The 15,000-nt window shown below is 37.9% G+C and overlaps 2 protein-coding genes across 2 annotated transcripts; one reads left to right on the top strand and one right to left on the bottom strand.

Annotated features, from left to right (window-relative positions):
- The first annotated feature begins 5,665 nt into the window (after nt 1-5,665).
- On the top strand, nt 5,666-6,138 carry LOC135114365 (histone H2B). Its single transcript, XM_064030270.1, has one exon. It carries the CDS (start codon nt 5,687-5,689, stop codon nt 6,056-6,058), a length of 372 nt encoding a protein of 123 aa, XP_063886340.1. The 5' UTR covers nt 5,666-5,686; the 3' UTR covers nt 6,059-6,138.
- A 409-nt stretch (nt 6,139-6,547) lies between these two features.
- LOC135114368 (histone H3-like) lies at nt 6,548-7,091 on the bottom strand. Its single transcript, XM_064030272.1, has one exon. It carries the CDS (start codon nt 7,083-7,085, stop codon nt 6,675-6,677), a length of 411 nt encoding a protein of 136 aa, XP_063886342.1. The 5' UTR covers nt 7,086-7,091; the 3' UTR covers nt 6,548-6,674.
- Nucleotides 7,092-15,000: the final 7,909 nt, after the last annotated feature.

Raw genomic sequence — 15,000 nt, 5'->3', positions numbered from 1 at the left:
GGATGTTGTGGTAGTAGTAGTAGTAGTAGTAGTTGTTGTTGTTGGTGATAAATGAGGAGCGCGAGTACTCTAACCTCGTCGGTAGCTCTGCGAGCAAGTAGTGAATAGTGAATAGTGAATAGGATAGGAAAGTGTGGGGGAAAGGAAGATGTATTGATGAGGGAAAGTGGGTGAGAAGAGAAGTGTGAAGGAAAGTAGGAGGTAGAAAGTATGTGGGCTTAACCACATTGCTTATTTTTTATGTGTTTACTTTTTTGTTATTACCAGCGCTTCAGAGCATGGGCCTTAAGGATAGGGGTACCCGAGGTTATCGACAGATTGAATATATGTTTTATGATTTAATGTGTATATATTGGAGTAGGTGACTGTTGGTTTGCGGCAATTATTGAGCTAGGGAACCAATTGTGATTGAAGTCATTATTTCTTTCGTTTATTAAGCTGTTGTACATATCTTCATTATTGTGTTTTATTGTTTCCCATATGTTTTTTGCTTTATAGTGAATGGATATGTTAATAGGAATGACCTTATATTTCAAATGTAATTGTTCAATGTTTGATGTCCTATCATTGTCACTCCAGTTAATAAATCGCAGGGCTTTATTTAAAACTCTTTGCAATTTTAGTTTCTGACTATTTGTAGTAGCGTTTATTGGTATTGGTGGATACTCTAGGATAGGTATTAATAGCGTTTTTATAAGTGTTGTTTTAATGTGGGGAGTTAAATTTTTAAACCTGTATAGTTTACTTAAAGCTGCCGTTCCTCTGTGTATTCTCTCTGTTATGTGAGTTGTAATTCCCCTCTGGTGTATTTTAAATCCCAGTAGTTTTCCATCATTGTTTGGCTCTATAATTTTGTTATTTATAGTAAGCTTTTCTGATTTAATTTGTGCTATTGGGATAATTTTAAACTTTTCCTCACTAGTTTTAATCTTCCACATTTTTTCATAACAATTAATTCTGTTTATTTCTCTTTCAGCTTTGTATTTCATCATGAGTTTTGATTTACTGTTTGTGATAATGACCTGTGTTACATCGTCTGCATATATAGAGTCAAGGCAAGATGGTCCAGCTGCAGGTAAATCATTAGTGTATAATGTATATAATGTAGGTGATAGCACACTGCCTTGTGGTACTCCGCTCATTAAATTTATACAGGTACTGGTTTTATTGCCCATATAAATGGTGGCTACTCTGTTATCTAAAAAGGTACAAAGTATTTTTTCTAGAGATGATGGTAGATTGACTTGTAATATTTTATACTTTAGGCCCTCGTGCCACACCTTGTCAAAGGCTTTGGTGACATCTCTTAGTATTAGTGTGATTTGTTGTTTATTGCTCAGTGCGTTGGATATGGTTTCATAAGTTGTGGCTATTGCTGTAGTTGTACCTTTTTGTGGGCGGAAACCATGTTGCCTGTCTTTCAAAACATTATTTTCGATAAGGAATGAGTTCAATCTTCCTTGAATGATTTTCTCAAATAATTTGCCTGGCACTTCTAAAAGAGAGATAGGTCTGTAGTTGATGGGATTTTTAGTTGATTTATTTTCTTTTGGGATGAATTTTATTACTGCTTTTTTAAATATATTGGGGAAGTATCCTGCAGTAAAAGAGGCATTGTATATATTTGTTAACATTTCGATGGCATTGTCTGGACATTTTTCTAATACAGTTTTATTTATTTTCGAGTATCCTGGTGCTTTGTTTTTTGTTTGTCTTATACGCTTTCTTACATCGTCAGGTGTTATTAGTCTTGTATAGAAATTATTGTTGTTTAACATATTAAAGTTTACCGTTGGTGAGGGTGTTGTTCGTTGTTGGTTCATTTGTAAGTAATTGTTAACATATACAGTGTTTTCCCTATCGAAGGCTGCTTCTTCTAAGGGGGTTATTCTAAAAATTTCTTCCCAAGTTCTTTTCATAATATCACATTTTTCTGCATCTGAGTGATATTTTCTTCCATTATTGTCTTCCAGATATGTAATTTGTTGTGAATGCATGCCTCTTAGTTTATTGATTTTATTCCAGAATGACTTTGTGTCCTTGCATGAGTTAATAATTTTTTTTATTTGATCTTCCCATTTTTTGTTATACTCTTCTTTACATCTTTCTCTTAGTTCCAGCCTTATTTGTGTGTATCTTCTATAACTTATGTACGTCCAGCCATATCTTTGTGCATCTGTTTTGAGTGTCTGGTATTCTTCTTGTAGGTTTTTTATTTGGGGAGTGATTTTTAGCTCATATATTTTACCTTTGCTCTTAGGAATATTTTCCTCCATTGCATTTTTAACGGTATTAAGCCAGTTTTGAGCCTCTGCCTCTATTTGATTTGTAGTAGAACCTTGTAGGCTCTTAAGCATAATTTTGTTGGATAGTGATTCTTTAAAGTGATCCCAGTTAGCTTTTTTAAAGTTATATGTCTCCTCTTGTTTCTTTAATATTGCTGTTGTAGAAATTTTAAAAATTATTGGAATGTGGTCTGAGCTAGTAACATTGCCTGGTTCACTATAGGTATTTAGGAAGTGATGTTTGTTTGCTAAAATTTTGTCTGGGTTGGTGGCTGTACCCTGTCGTATAAATGTTGGATAATGTGGACCAAGGTGTGTCAAGTTTCCAGTGTTAATTAATTGAACTAGGCTTCGCCCCACTGTGTTGCTACTACTGTTTCCAAAGTTAGTGTGTGATGCATTAAGATCTCCTAATATGTATGTTGGAATATTGTTGTTCATTAAATTGTATATATCTGGATATGGGAGATATGGTCTTCTGGGTGGCAGATACATAGTGGCTATTATTATTGGTCCTAATGTAGTATCTATTTCTACTGCTAGTACATCTGTGAGAAAATCATCATAAAATTTGTGTTGTATTGTATTTTTTATTGCTATTGCACTTCCATCATTTGCCTCTTGAGTCGTGTTAGTTCTGTATATTATATATCCTGGTAAATTTAATGACTCATTGCTTTTAAGGCCATGGCTGTTCAAGAGTGCTATATCAGGTTTGACATTAAGTATATTTAACGTTATTGACTGCTTATTAGTTGTCCAGTGCATTACATTGTACTGTAGTATGGTTATTGAGTGTATACTGTTATTCATTATTCCTTGTTTTCCTAATGCGTGGGTCTCGTACCTCTACAGGTGATCTTTCTATAACTAGCCCTGGTCTTATCTTTCTAAATTGTCCTTTATCAACTGTCCTCCAACATCCTTTCAATATTATTCTTCCGCTTCTTATCATGTTTAATACTTCTTTATCACTTGATTCCTTTGATGTAAATGTAAATTTGTATTTCCCCGAATCAATTCCTTCTAGTAGATCTGTTGTTGTAAAGTTGCCTTTTGGCCAGCCTCTGTCTTCGCTCACATGTAGCTCTAGGCCAATTTTTTTTGCTTCAAAGTTTGGGAGCAATTCTTGTTCAAGCTCTTCTAGGGTCTCATTAATTGTTGTCTCAAGAATTTTGTTACTTGTGTTTGGTTGGTGATCTCTGGCTACAGTGGAGGTTTTTTCTATGATTTTGCTTGAATCTGGGGATTCAGGGATCTTTATTTCTGGAAGGCCATTTAATTTTAAAGTTGTATTAAGAACTTCTTGGTATGTTCCTGGCTTTTCAATATTTTTGTAGTGTGCATGTAGGATGCAAGTTTGTATTTTTAGCATCTCTTCTTTGGTTATTTCTGGTATGGTATATTGTGCGTGTAGTGGGACAGTGATCTGATTGTTGGTGTTTGTGATACTTGCGTATGTTGTTGACGTCTTCTCTCTCTCAGCTTTTCTTTTGTTCTTCAATATTTCTTTTCTTTTTGGGCATTTCATTGCAAGGGTACTGTGGTTCCCATCACAATTTATGCATTTCTTTTGAGTTTCTTGGCACTGTTGCCAAGTATGAACCTGCTTTCCACACTCTGAACAAATTTTATACTCTTTCTCTTTGTTACATTCCCTGGTATTGTGTTTTTCTAATGCATAGCAGCGCATGCAGGTGATGATAGGAATGTATGTTTCAATATGAATATCTCTAGTTGGTATACTTAGGTTGAATGCCAGGATGCCGTGTTCTGTACATTTTTTTGCAGTTGTTGTCTGGATGAAAGTTATCTTTATTGTATTTGAGTTTGGAAACTTTATGACTGACTCCATACACTCATCCCCCATCCATCCATTTTCCTTAATGATTTCCTCAGCAATGTCTTGTTCATTATGATCATAAATCAATTCATCTACGCGTGTAACTATTATACTTTTCTTTGCTCTCAGTTGTGGTGGCAGTATGGGGGTAAATCCACTTTCCTCTAGCTTTGATTTTATCTCTTTGGTAAAGAGTTTCTCAACATGCTCCTCGCTAACAGGGAGTATGACGTAGCCTTCAGTTGCATCGAAGACTTTGGTGGTATGGATATGATTGGAGCATAGTATTTCCAAGAGTTTTATTTTTTTTTCTTTGCTATTTGTACTTTTATTTTTTATTCTAACTCGTGCCATTTTTTCTTCATCCTCGTTAGGTGGTCTTGGTTGCGACGGTGCGTTGGCAATGTAGATTGCAGAGATTATGTTTACACAAACCTGGTGGACTTCTGCGTGATGATCTTATTCGTGACTATATAGTGGTAGTGTTGAGTATGAAGATTACTTTGAACAATCTTGTGATTTGATGTAGTATTGAGCTGGTGGGTAACTGAAGTAGTCTTCGCTGTGGTCAGATATTGGTAGTGGCGATATATATTGATCGTCATAACCTGCCTACGGTACCCGGTACTAAATCCTCCCCCCCCCTCTAAAGGGGGTCGTAGGAGGCCCAGGTCCGCCCCCGTAAGGGGTCTTAGCCTATTCCTACAAGTTGCCGCTGAACAGCAGGTACACGTGAAAGAGGTGGTGTAGAAGACCACCTCAGAGAAACAAAAACAAGGCAGTCACCTGGACCCACCAACTAGGACAGAAGGCAGAGCGATCAGTGCCTGGCCTAATGGTATCGCAGGTTGTCCCCGAAGGACGAAAAGGAAAGATTAGTAGAAGGCAAAGAGGGAGGTCAACCGTACTCCTCCCACCTCCAGAGCCACACAAGCCACCGTAGTCCCTGAGGGTCACTCTCAGAAACGTCCTGGGCTATAAGCAAGGTGGCTCGGAAGAGGGGCGAAGAAAGGGACAAGGATGGGTAAGGGAGGAAGGGGACACCACAGGGGCGAGCTCTCACCGAAGAGGGAGAACCCCGTTACACAAGAGGGCCCATTCGTCGAAGCACAGTATCAGACTCACTCTCACTTGGGGGACTATGGATGTAGATTCTCTCTGGCGCTGAGTTGCATGCCAAATCCCGCCAGATCACACAGCCCAAAGGCCAGAGTAATCAGGCAGGTAGACAACACAAGAATGGTAAGCAGCGCAGGCACTACGTGAGACCGCAAGCGAGTACTCTAACCTCGTCGGTAGCTCTAGCCAAGTCCAAGTCTAAGTCAAGTGCAAGTCCCTAAGTAGTTTCCCAAAATTCAAGTCAAAGTGCAAGTAGTGAATTTTGGGAAAAACGGCTATATATACGCGAGATCAGATCGGCCCAGAGCGCGTCTGGACCAATCAGGACGCTCGCTGAGGTGGCGACTCCTGATCCTGAGTAGGCACGCTAATATATACTCGTATACCACTTTTCAACTGAGAAAACGCACACTCGTTCTCACAGCAGTACGGCGACACTATGCCTCCCAAAGCATCAGGAAAGGCTGCCAAGAAAGCTGGCAAGGCACAGAAGGCCATTGCCAAGGGCGACAAGAAGAAGAAGCGCAGGAGGAAGGAGAGCTACTCCATCTACATCTACAAGGTGCTCAAGCAAGTCCACCCAGACACTGGCGTGTCCTCCAAGGCCATGTCAATCATGAACTCGTTCGTGAATGACATTTTCGAGCGCATCGCTGCCGAGGCATCCCGCCTGGCACACTATAACAAGCGCTCCACCATCACCAGCCGGGAAATCCAGACCGCTGTCCGTCTTCTTCTGCCTGGTGAACTGGCAAAACACGCTGTTTCTGAAGGCACCAAGGCTGTTACCAAGTATACCTCCTCCAAGTAAACAGGCGGCCAGTATACTGCTGCCAGTATAAAATAATACCCGGCTCCATTGGAGCCACACTTGAAAAGGAAAAAAGATACGATATAGACAAATGCATTATTATTATAATTATTGTTATTATTATTAATATTATTATTATTATTATTTTTATTATTATTATTATTATTATTATTATTATTATTATTATTATCATTATTAATATTATTAATATTGTTGTTTTTATTATGATTATTATTATAATAATTATTGTATCATTATTATTATTATTATTATTATTATTATTATTATGCTTATTATTATCGTGATTATTATTCTGTGGAGATAAAGAAAAGATAAAAAAAAAATAGAGATAAAGAAAGATAAAAATTCTCCCAAGTGAAAGAGATATGGCCATGGAAGAGGGAATAATAATAATAATAAAAAAAAAAAAGGGGGGGAAGGATATTGAGTTGAAAGTCGAAAGTTAATTATTAACCTGATACTGAAAGATGGAAAATAAATATTTTCTTCCACAAAACCAAACAGATTGTCTATGAAAATTCTTTAATGAAAGAGATGTTTGGCCCTAAAAAGGGCCTAGATATTGCTGTTATGAAGATCATTCGTGGATGACTTCTTAGGCACGCTCGCCACGGATGCGACGAGCCAGTTGGATGTCCTTTGGCATGATAGTCACGCGCTTGGCATGGATGGCGCACAGGTTGGTATCCTCAAACAGACCCACGAGGTAAGCCTCGGAAGCTTCCTGGAGAGCCATGACAGCAGAGGACTGGAAGCGGAGGTCAGTCTTGAAATCCTGAGCAATTTCACGCACCAGGCGCTGGAAAGGCAGTTTCCTGATAAGCAGCTCAGTGCTCTTCTGATAACGGCGGATCTCACGGAGAGCAACGGTTCCAGGCCTGTAACGGTGGGGTTTCTTGACACCTCCAGTGGCTGGAGCAGACTTGCGAGCTGCCTTTGTAGCAAGCTGCTTGCGGGACGCCTTGCCACCAGTGGACTTGCGAGCCGTTTGCTTGGTACGTGCCATAGTTGTGGTAACAACAACTCACAACGAACACTCAGCTGAGTCTGAACGCGCTATCTATCTATATTTATAGAAAAGATGGGTGAAGGAAGAATAATATGAGTATAAGAGGATAGTGAGAAATAATGAAAGAAGTATAAGATTAAAGATGGTGGGCTGTCCACCTTGCTATTTTACTTATTGATGTTATACTGTGTATTATGTGTTTGTGAGAATGTTTGTGTTCTGTGTGCTGACTTCATGTGATGGCACGGGCCGCGATTGTTCTCCCTGTTACACCGCAGGCGAGTCGAGAGAGACTCTACCACTACTCCCTCGCCGACACCACACAACTCTTACCCCCTATAGGTAGGTCCCCGGGTGTCGGCGACTCAGGATGAGGTGCAACCCCCTCCCCATCTACCGCTTGCTGGGGGCCAGCAAGCCCTACCAGTGGCCAGTACCCCTCGGCTGTGCACTACGGTGTGGTGAACACCGGCTTGGCATACCGCCTCACCGCCGACTCAGGGCGCGGAGTGGGGAGAGAGGAGGCCCTCTACGAGTCCCATGTGAAGCATGTGTGTGTGTGTGTGCTGTTTAGAGTGTTGGAGTTACATAATATTCTTTCCTTTCCAGATGCCCCGTGTGTGCTGAGTTTTTGTGTTTGGCCATCTTCAGGAATACAGTGAGTAAAGGTAAGTGTTTTAAGGTGAGTATGTTTCCTATATTTTCGGTTTGTTAATATATTGGGTTGGGTATTGTTTTGCATGCCTGTAGGCTGCTAGGGAAATCACGGTGATATTTTACTATTTGATCTGAGTTGTCTTTTAGGCTTTGATAGATAGGCAGGCCCAACTCATCAATTTTTTCCCAAATTGTCTTTGCTCTGTAGTGTAGACGTATATTGAGAGGTGCTGTTTTGGTGTGTATGTGTACTTGTTCTGTTGTCATGGTGTAAGGGTGTTTCTGATTTGTTGCAAATCTAAGTGCTTTGTTTTGAACTTTTTGAAGTTTGCTAATTTGATTATTGCTCATTGTGTGTATAGGGATTGGAGGGTAATCAAGTATTGGTAGTATTAGTGCTTTTACTAAGTGTATTTTTATTTTCTCTGGCATGTTATGTAACTTGTAAAGTTTTTGTAGTGACGCTATTGCTATATTTTTACGCTCCTGTATATGTTTGTAGTAGCCACCTCTAGTCATGGTTAGACCAAGGCATTTGCCGGTACTTTTAAATTCTATTTCTTCTTCGTTAATGATGAGTGGAAAGGTAAGTTTTGCTCCAAGGTGCAGAGGGGTGAATTTATTAACATTGGTTTTTATTTTCCAGTTCCTTTCGTAGTTATTAATTGCTGTTATTGCTCTCTCTGTTTTTATATTGAGCATGTTCTTGGACCTTCCTGGGTAGCCAATTATTTGTGTTATGTCGTCTGCAAAACTGATGTTAAGGATTTGTATAGGTTGTTGAATATCATTGGTGTAAATTGTGAAGAGCGTTGGTGACAGAACACTCCCTTGTGGTACACCGCAGTTTAAATTAAATGTAGGACCAATGTAATGATTAACTTTAATGGATGCTGTGCGATCAGATAAAAAGTCGCATAAAAATTTTTCTATTGTAATAGGGAGTTGTAGTTGTAGGATTTTATGCTTAAGACCGAGGTGCCAGACTTGATCAAAAGCTTTAGATATGTCTCTTAGTATGACTTGGCACTGGCCTTTATCTGATTTATTGTGTGCTATTTGTTCTGTGATGACTGCTAGTGCTTGTGTGGTGCCTCTATTACTACGAAAACCGAACTGGTAAGTGTTATATAAGTTATTAATTTCTAGGTGTGTTTTTAGCCTTGAATTTATCACTCGCTCAAGGATTTTGCCTGGTACTTCTAATAGCGTTATTGGTCTGTAATTTTGAGCCTGTTGAGGGGATTTATTTTGTTTAGGGATTAGTCTGATGATTCCGTTTTTCCACTTGTCGGGAAAATAGCCTGCTGAGATAGTGCTGTTGAATATTTCTGTTAGTCTAATTATTGCTGTGTCTGGTAAGTGTGTTAAGATTGTTTTATTAATTCCACTTCGTCCCGGGCTAGTTCTTTTTAGCTGCTATATGATGTTTTTTAATTCTTCTGTAGTTATTGTCGTGTCAGTGTGTTGTGTGTTGAGTCTGGTAATGTCAGAGTTATTGTAAGGAATTGTTCTGTGGGTGTTATTTCTGATGTTATGTAAGACAATCTCATTTTCCATGTGATCTTCCTCTCCATCCTCCTCTCCACTAAAGATTTCTTGCCAGTACTCTCTGTGTACTTCCTCTTTTTTCTCTGTCGGTGTATACTTTGTTGTTATGTTTGTTCCTAATGTAGTGGGGTTCGTTCTCTCTGTTGCCTGTCAGTAGTTTAATTTTCTTCCAGAATGTTGTAGGATCTCTATAAGTGCTCGAAACTTCATTTATTAGTCTGTACCAGTGTTCTCTATTTTCCTGTATTAAAGCTTCGTGTAGTAGTGTTTGTAGTTGTTTGTAGTATCTGTAATTCTGATAGGACCAACCGTGTGCACGTGATTAAGTCTGTAGTTCTGTAAAAAGTGTCTTAAGTAGTTTTGTAGTGTCTGTGTGTTTGGGTGATGGTAGACATTTGTAACGTGTAGTGGGTATGGCTTGTTTCATAGCTTGCTCTATTGCCTGGTGCCAGTTTTCAGTGGCAGTGTCTATTGTTTCAAGTGTTTCTTCGTGTAGTGTGTTTGTGTGTAGTGTGTTGGTGACATGTCTTTTAAATGTTTCCCAATTTGCTTTATTGTAGTTGGGTCTTGGTGGAGCTGGAATGGGTATAGGGGCTGTGGCTATTGTATAAATTATTGGAATGTGATCGCTTGTGGTGAGGGGTCCTTCTACTGCATGTGTGTTGTGGTATGTGCGGTGGTTTGTAAGTATAATGTCTGGTGTTGTGCCTCTTCTGTGTGTATAATAAGTAGGAAAATCTGGTCCGACATGTTGTATTAGTCTGTTTTGTATTAAAGTGTTGATTTGTCTGCCTTTGTTGTTGCTGTGAGTGTATCCTAAGTTGGGGTGATTTGCATTTAAGTCAGCCAGCATGTATACTGGACAGGTACGTCTAAACAATTTAGTGAAGTCAGGTATGGGTATATATGTTCTTGATGGTGGTTGATATAAAGTTGAAATTATTATTTTTCCTGTGGTGGTACTTATTTCTACTGCAAGTAGATCTGATAGGAAATCATCAAGTAGTTTATATTGTATGTTCTTTTTTATTGCTATAGCTGTGCCATCTGACGCATTATTGAGGGTATTTTTCGTGTGTACTTTGTATCCAGGAATTTTCATTGGTGTGTTTTCTTGTATGCCGTGGCTGTTTATGAGTATTATTTCTGGGTCTATTATTCTGTATGTGTTGGAGAGTGATATTCGTCTGTTGTTCCAGTGTAGTACGTTGTGTTGTATTATCTTAATGTTTCTTAGAGCCATGTTGTTTGTATGACTTTGTTGGTGTGCGTGTGAGTGTTTTTGTGTGTTACTGTGTGTTTTTTGTTTTTAGTTTTTGTGTTTGCCTAGCAACTGGAGACCTTTCATTGCACTGCCCTGTTCTTATTTTCCTGAATACACTGTCTTCCAGTATGGTGAAGCAGTCTTTCAACACTATATCACCTTTTTTGATTAGTCCTATCACTTCGTGAGATTTCATGGTTGGTTCATTGTAGGTGTCTTTATATGTTCCATCCTCTATTCCTTTTATCAGATGACCCATTGTGATGTTTTTAGGCCATCCCTGGCTCTCTCTTGTTATTATTTTAAGTTCTATTTCATCGCTGTCAAGTTGTTTCTTTGTGTTTGTTTGTGTTTTTTGTTTGGTAGAAACTTGTTGGGTGTGTGTGTCTAGTGTTGTTACATTTTGTTGTTGATCTGTTTGTGTGTCTGTTAGTAGGTCTTCAGTTTCCATTAAGGATAGTTTTTCTGTGTCGGCTAGAAGTGAGAGGAGTTTTGAGGAATTAGGTGTCTTGGGTATTTTTATTTGGGGAAGTTTATTTTCCTTTAGAGTGGCATTAAGTTCTTTCTCATAGCTTCCTGGTTCTATTACATTCATTAGATGAGCGTGTATCATGCAAGAGTATATTTTGAAATGGTCTTCTCTGCTGATTTTTGTTGATGTGCTGTTATTCATTGTGGGGATGTTGTTTGTCTTTGTTATCTGGGAGTATGATGCTGTCTCCTTTTCTTCCTCTCTCTTCATCTTTATTACATCTTTTCTTATTTTGCATCTCATAGATAGTGTTCTGTGGTTTTCTCCACAATTGATGCATTTTTTGCTCTCTTTGTTGCATGATTTCCACGTGTGCCCTTCCTCGGCACACTCGGAACATATTTTATATTCTTTATGCTTTGTACAGTCTTTTGTAGTGTGAGATTCTATCATGTAGCATCTGAAGCATGTTTGGATGTGATAAAATTTATCTTGCTGGATTTGGTAATGTGGAATTTTCATGGAAAAAAGCTTTAGTCCATGTTCTGTAGCTTTAGAGGCATAGATTGCCTGAGAGAATGTTATTTTAATTGTTTTAGAGTTAGGGAACTTGAAAACATTATCAATATTGCCTTCCAGGAATGAATTTTGAGTATACAATTCATTTAATATGTCGTCTTCAGAGTTGTTGTAGATGTGTGCATTAACATTAAAGGCTATGACTGTTTTCTTTGCTTTCAGTTCTGGTGGTATTACTGGATTCATGTCTTCTTGGGAAAATTCTTCCTTAATCTTGTCCTTGAATATCTTTTCTTGCTCTTCATCTGACGAGACGATGATGAATCCATCTTGGACTGGAATTATGTTGGTAGGGAAGACATCATTGTTGCTGAGTATTGTTAGGAGAGTGTTCTTTCTTCGTGGATCTTGGCTGTTTGTTGTTTTTATTTTTACTCTCGCCATTTTTCACATGATAAAAACAATAATTCCTATAAGGGGGCCGAGGCCCGACAAAAACCCACAGCTAATAAATGGATAGAAAAAAAAGAAAGAGAAGGAGCCTGCCTATGTGGGGCAGTTTAGTCACCCAGCTCCTAAAAGCTGTCGTAATGGCCCTGCCCCACGACCTAGCCCTAGCAGAGATTTCCTCTGAAGGAGGGGAAAGGAAATATCAAGTTGGAGGTAAAGAGGGAGGCTTACCCAGCAGCCTTCTAAGCCAGAGCCAACAGATCCACCTAGTTACCGAGGGTCACTCTCGGGAACGTTCTGGGTCCGCTCACTGCAGTCTGGCAAAGAACGAAGCTGGGAGCAAGGAAGGGAAAGGGGAGGATGGCGAGGAACCACAGGGCGAGCTCTCAACCGGACAGGGAGAGCTCCGGTACACAGTGGGACCTGGGAAAGCAGCTGGTGTTCTTCCGTCTATGATCACCTAGCTCCTTGACTAGGTGGCGAGTAACTGCCCGCGCTTCCTGTTCTGTTCTGGAAGATTCGCCACTCAGGGAGTGGCGCGGGCCTTGATGCCTAAGAGCGGCCCACAAAATCCCTTTATATATAAATCGGGTGGGCCCGACGACTCCAACCCTGCCTTGTGATTGGTCAGAAACGTCCAGTGAGGCTCATCGCCCACGCAGTCACCGCATGAAAGATGTGATCATTATTGTTAGTCTAATTCATTTTGTTCTTATTCTTATTCTTATTCTTATTCATTCTTCCCTCATTCATAACAAATCTTGGAAAATATACAGCAGAACTGACATGTCATTTAAAATTCTAAGACAATTAGCAAGAAAGTTGTGATATTCTTATTTTTTTCATTCTTTTTATTTTATTTTTTTCTTATTCTTGTCATAATTAATATTGTTATCTTTATTATTTTCATTTTTTTTTATTATTCTTCCTTATCTTATTCTTATTTATCCTACTTTTAGAGAGATGAGGCTTGTGCGGTCACCCATCCAAGTTCTGCCCGGACCCCCTGCTTAACCTTGCTGATCCCGCCGTCAGCTGATTGGTCAAGAGCGGAGAACAAGGTGTTGGGAGGGCTTATTTCTCTTATTCTTATTCTTTCCTGTATTGTTGTTGCATTGTTGTGCTGAAAATGTTGGAAAATATGCACTAAAATTAACCCTTCATTCATAATTCTACGACAATTAGCAAGAGAGATATATTATTACTTTTTTCCCATATTTTTGTTCTTTTTATTCTTAATCTTCTTATTTTTATTATAGTTGTTATTGTTATTTTATTATTTTCGTTTTTCGTTCATTCTCCTCATTCTTATTGCTATTTTTTTCTATTCTCAGAGAGATGAGGCTTTTGTGGTCACCCATCCAAGTTCTTCCCGGACCCCCTGCTTAACTGCGCTGATCCCGCCGTTAGCTAATTGGCCAAGACCGGAGAACTAGGTGTTGGGAGGCCCTCTTTCTATTATTCTTATTCTTTCTTCCCCCATTCATATCGTTGTATTGGAAATGTTGGAAAATATACAAAAGAATTCACCCTTCTATGACAATTAGGAAGAAAGACATGGGATGCTTTCTTTCTTTTTCTTTTTTATATTCCTTTATTGTAATTTTTCTTATTCTTGTTATAATAATTCTTACTGTTATCTTTATTACTTAAAATTTTCGTTCATTCTCCCTATTCTTATTCTTATTTTTTATTTATTTATTTTTTTCAGACAGATGAGGCTTGTGTAGTCACCCATCCAAGTATTGCCCGAAACCCCTGCGTAATCTCGACGATTTCATTTGACAATACCTATTTACTTATTTATTTATTATTATATTTATTAAAAAAAAAAAAAAAAAAAGAAGAAAAGAAGATGAAGAATAAGGTATGTAATCGAAATACTCTCTCTATACTGTAGCAATAGTTTAGCTGGATGTGCTTGTATTGTGTCAAAAATACTTGCAATATCTGCAATTGTAACCTGCAGTGTCGGCATAATGCATAATTAAGCAATGAAAAGAAAAATTAATAAAAGAATAAATGAAAAAAAGAAAGAAAAAAGATACAATTAACAACTAAATATATTAGCTACCCCTCTACGTTTCTTTATCACTGCAGAAAAATGGAAACATTTTAACGTAGACTTGTCAAAATTCAACTGAAATTAAGGGTTAAATAAGGATCGTCACCCCTTCCCCAGAGGATATTCATTGTCTTTGAATATATATATATATATATATATATATATATATATATATATATATATATATATATATATATATATATATATATATATATATATATATATATATATATATATATATATATATTTTTTTTTTATTTAAAGTCTTATTTACTCATGTTAATTCTTCTTCACTAAGAGACAGAGAGAGAGAGAGAGAGAGAGAGAGAGAGAGAGAGAGAGGTAACGTCCTTGAGGATAGCAGCTTGCTGGAAACAAACTACAATGGAGGAAAGAACAATATGTCTGCTATATGACCCACCCAGTTAAATTTTCAAGAAGCAAACGCAAGTTGGAAAATACGAGGAAGATAAATTTTCATTTATATACGTTTTATGGTAATTTCTGCCACGCCTTCCTCTATTCATCAAACGTCACTGACACTTATTCCCTTTATTTTTTACTTTACAGAATCTTTTGTAGGGCAAGACTCTAGAGGACATGTGCTTTCATAAGGTCTATAATGCTTTGCTTATCATAGAGACATAAAAAAAAAATAGTAATAATAAAAATAAATAAATTAATTAATTTAAAAAATCAAAATAAATAGATGTATAAATTAATTAATTAATCAAATAAATTTCTATGCTTCACCTTTATAGCATTCGTATGAATGTCAAAACAAAACAAAAAAATATAAATATAAATATTAATATGAAAAAAAAAAAATTAATAAATATATGAAAAATAGCATTACTACTACTACTACTACTACTACTACTGCTACTACTACTACTTTTTTTTTTTTTATGTAGGAAGGACACTGGCCAAGGGC

Source organism: Scylla paramamosain, chromosome 27, assembly GCF_035594125.1.
Source record: "Scylla paramamosain isolate STU-SP2022 chromosome 27, ASM3559412v1, whole genome shotgun sequence".
Lineage (NCBI taxonomy): Eukaryota > Metazoa > Arthropoda > Malacostraca > Decapoda > Portunidae > Scylla > Scylla paramamosain.
The sequence above is the reverse complement of the archived record's forward strand: the minus strand, read 5'-3'. Positions and strand labels throughout refer to the sequence as shown.

What these genes read in the sequence shown, in the direction of transcription:
- LOC135114365 (XM_064030270.1), top strand. Translation starts at nt 5,687, where the DNA reads ATGCCTCCCAAAGCATCAGGAAAGGCTGCCAAGAAAGCTGGCAAGGCA.
- LOC135114368 (XM_064030272.1), bottom strand. Translation starts at nt 7,085, where the DNA reads ATGGCACGTACCAAGCAAACGGCTCGCAAGTCCACTGGTGGCAAGGCG.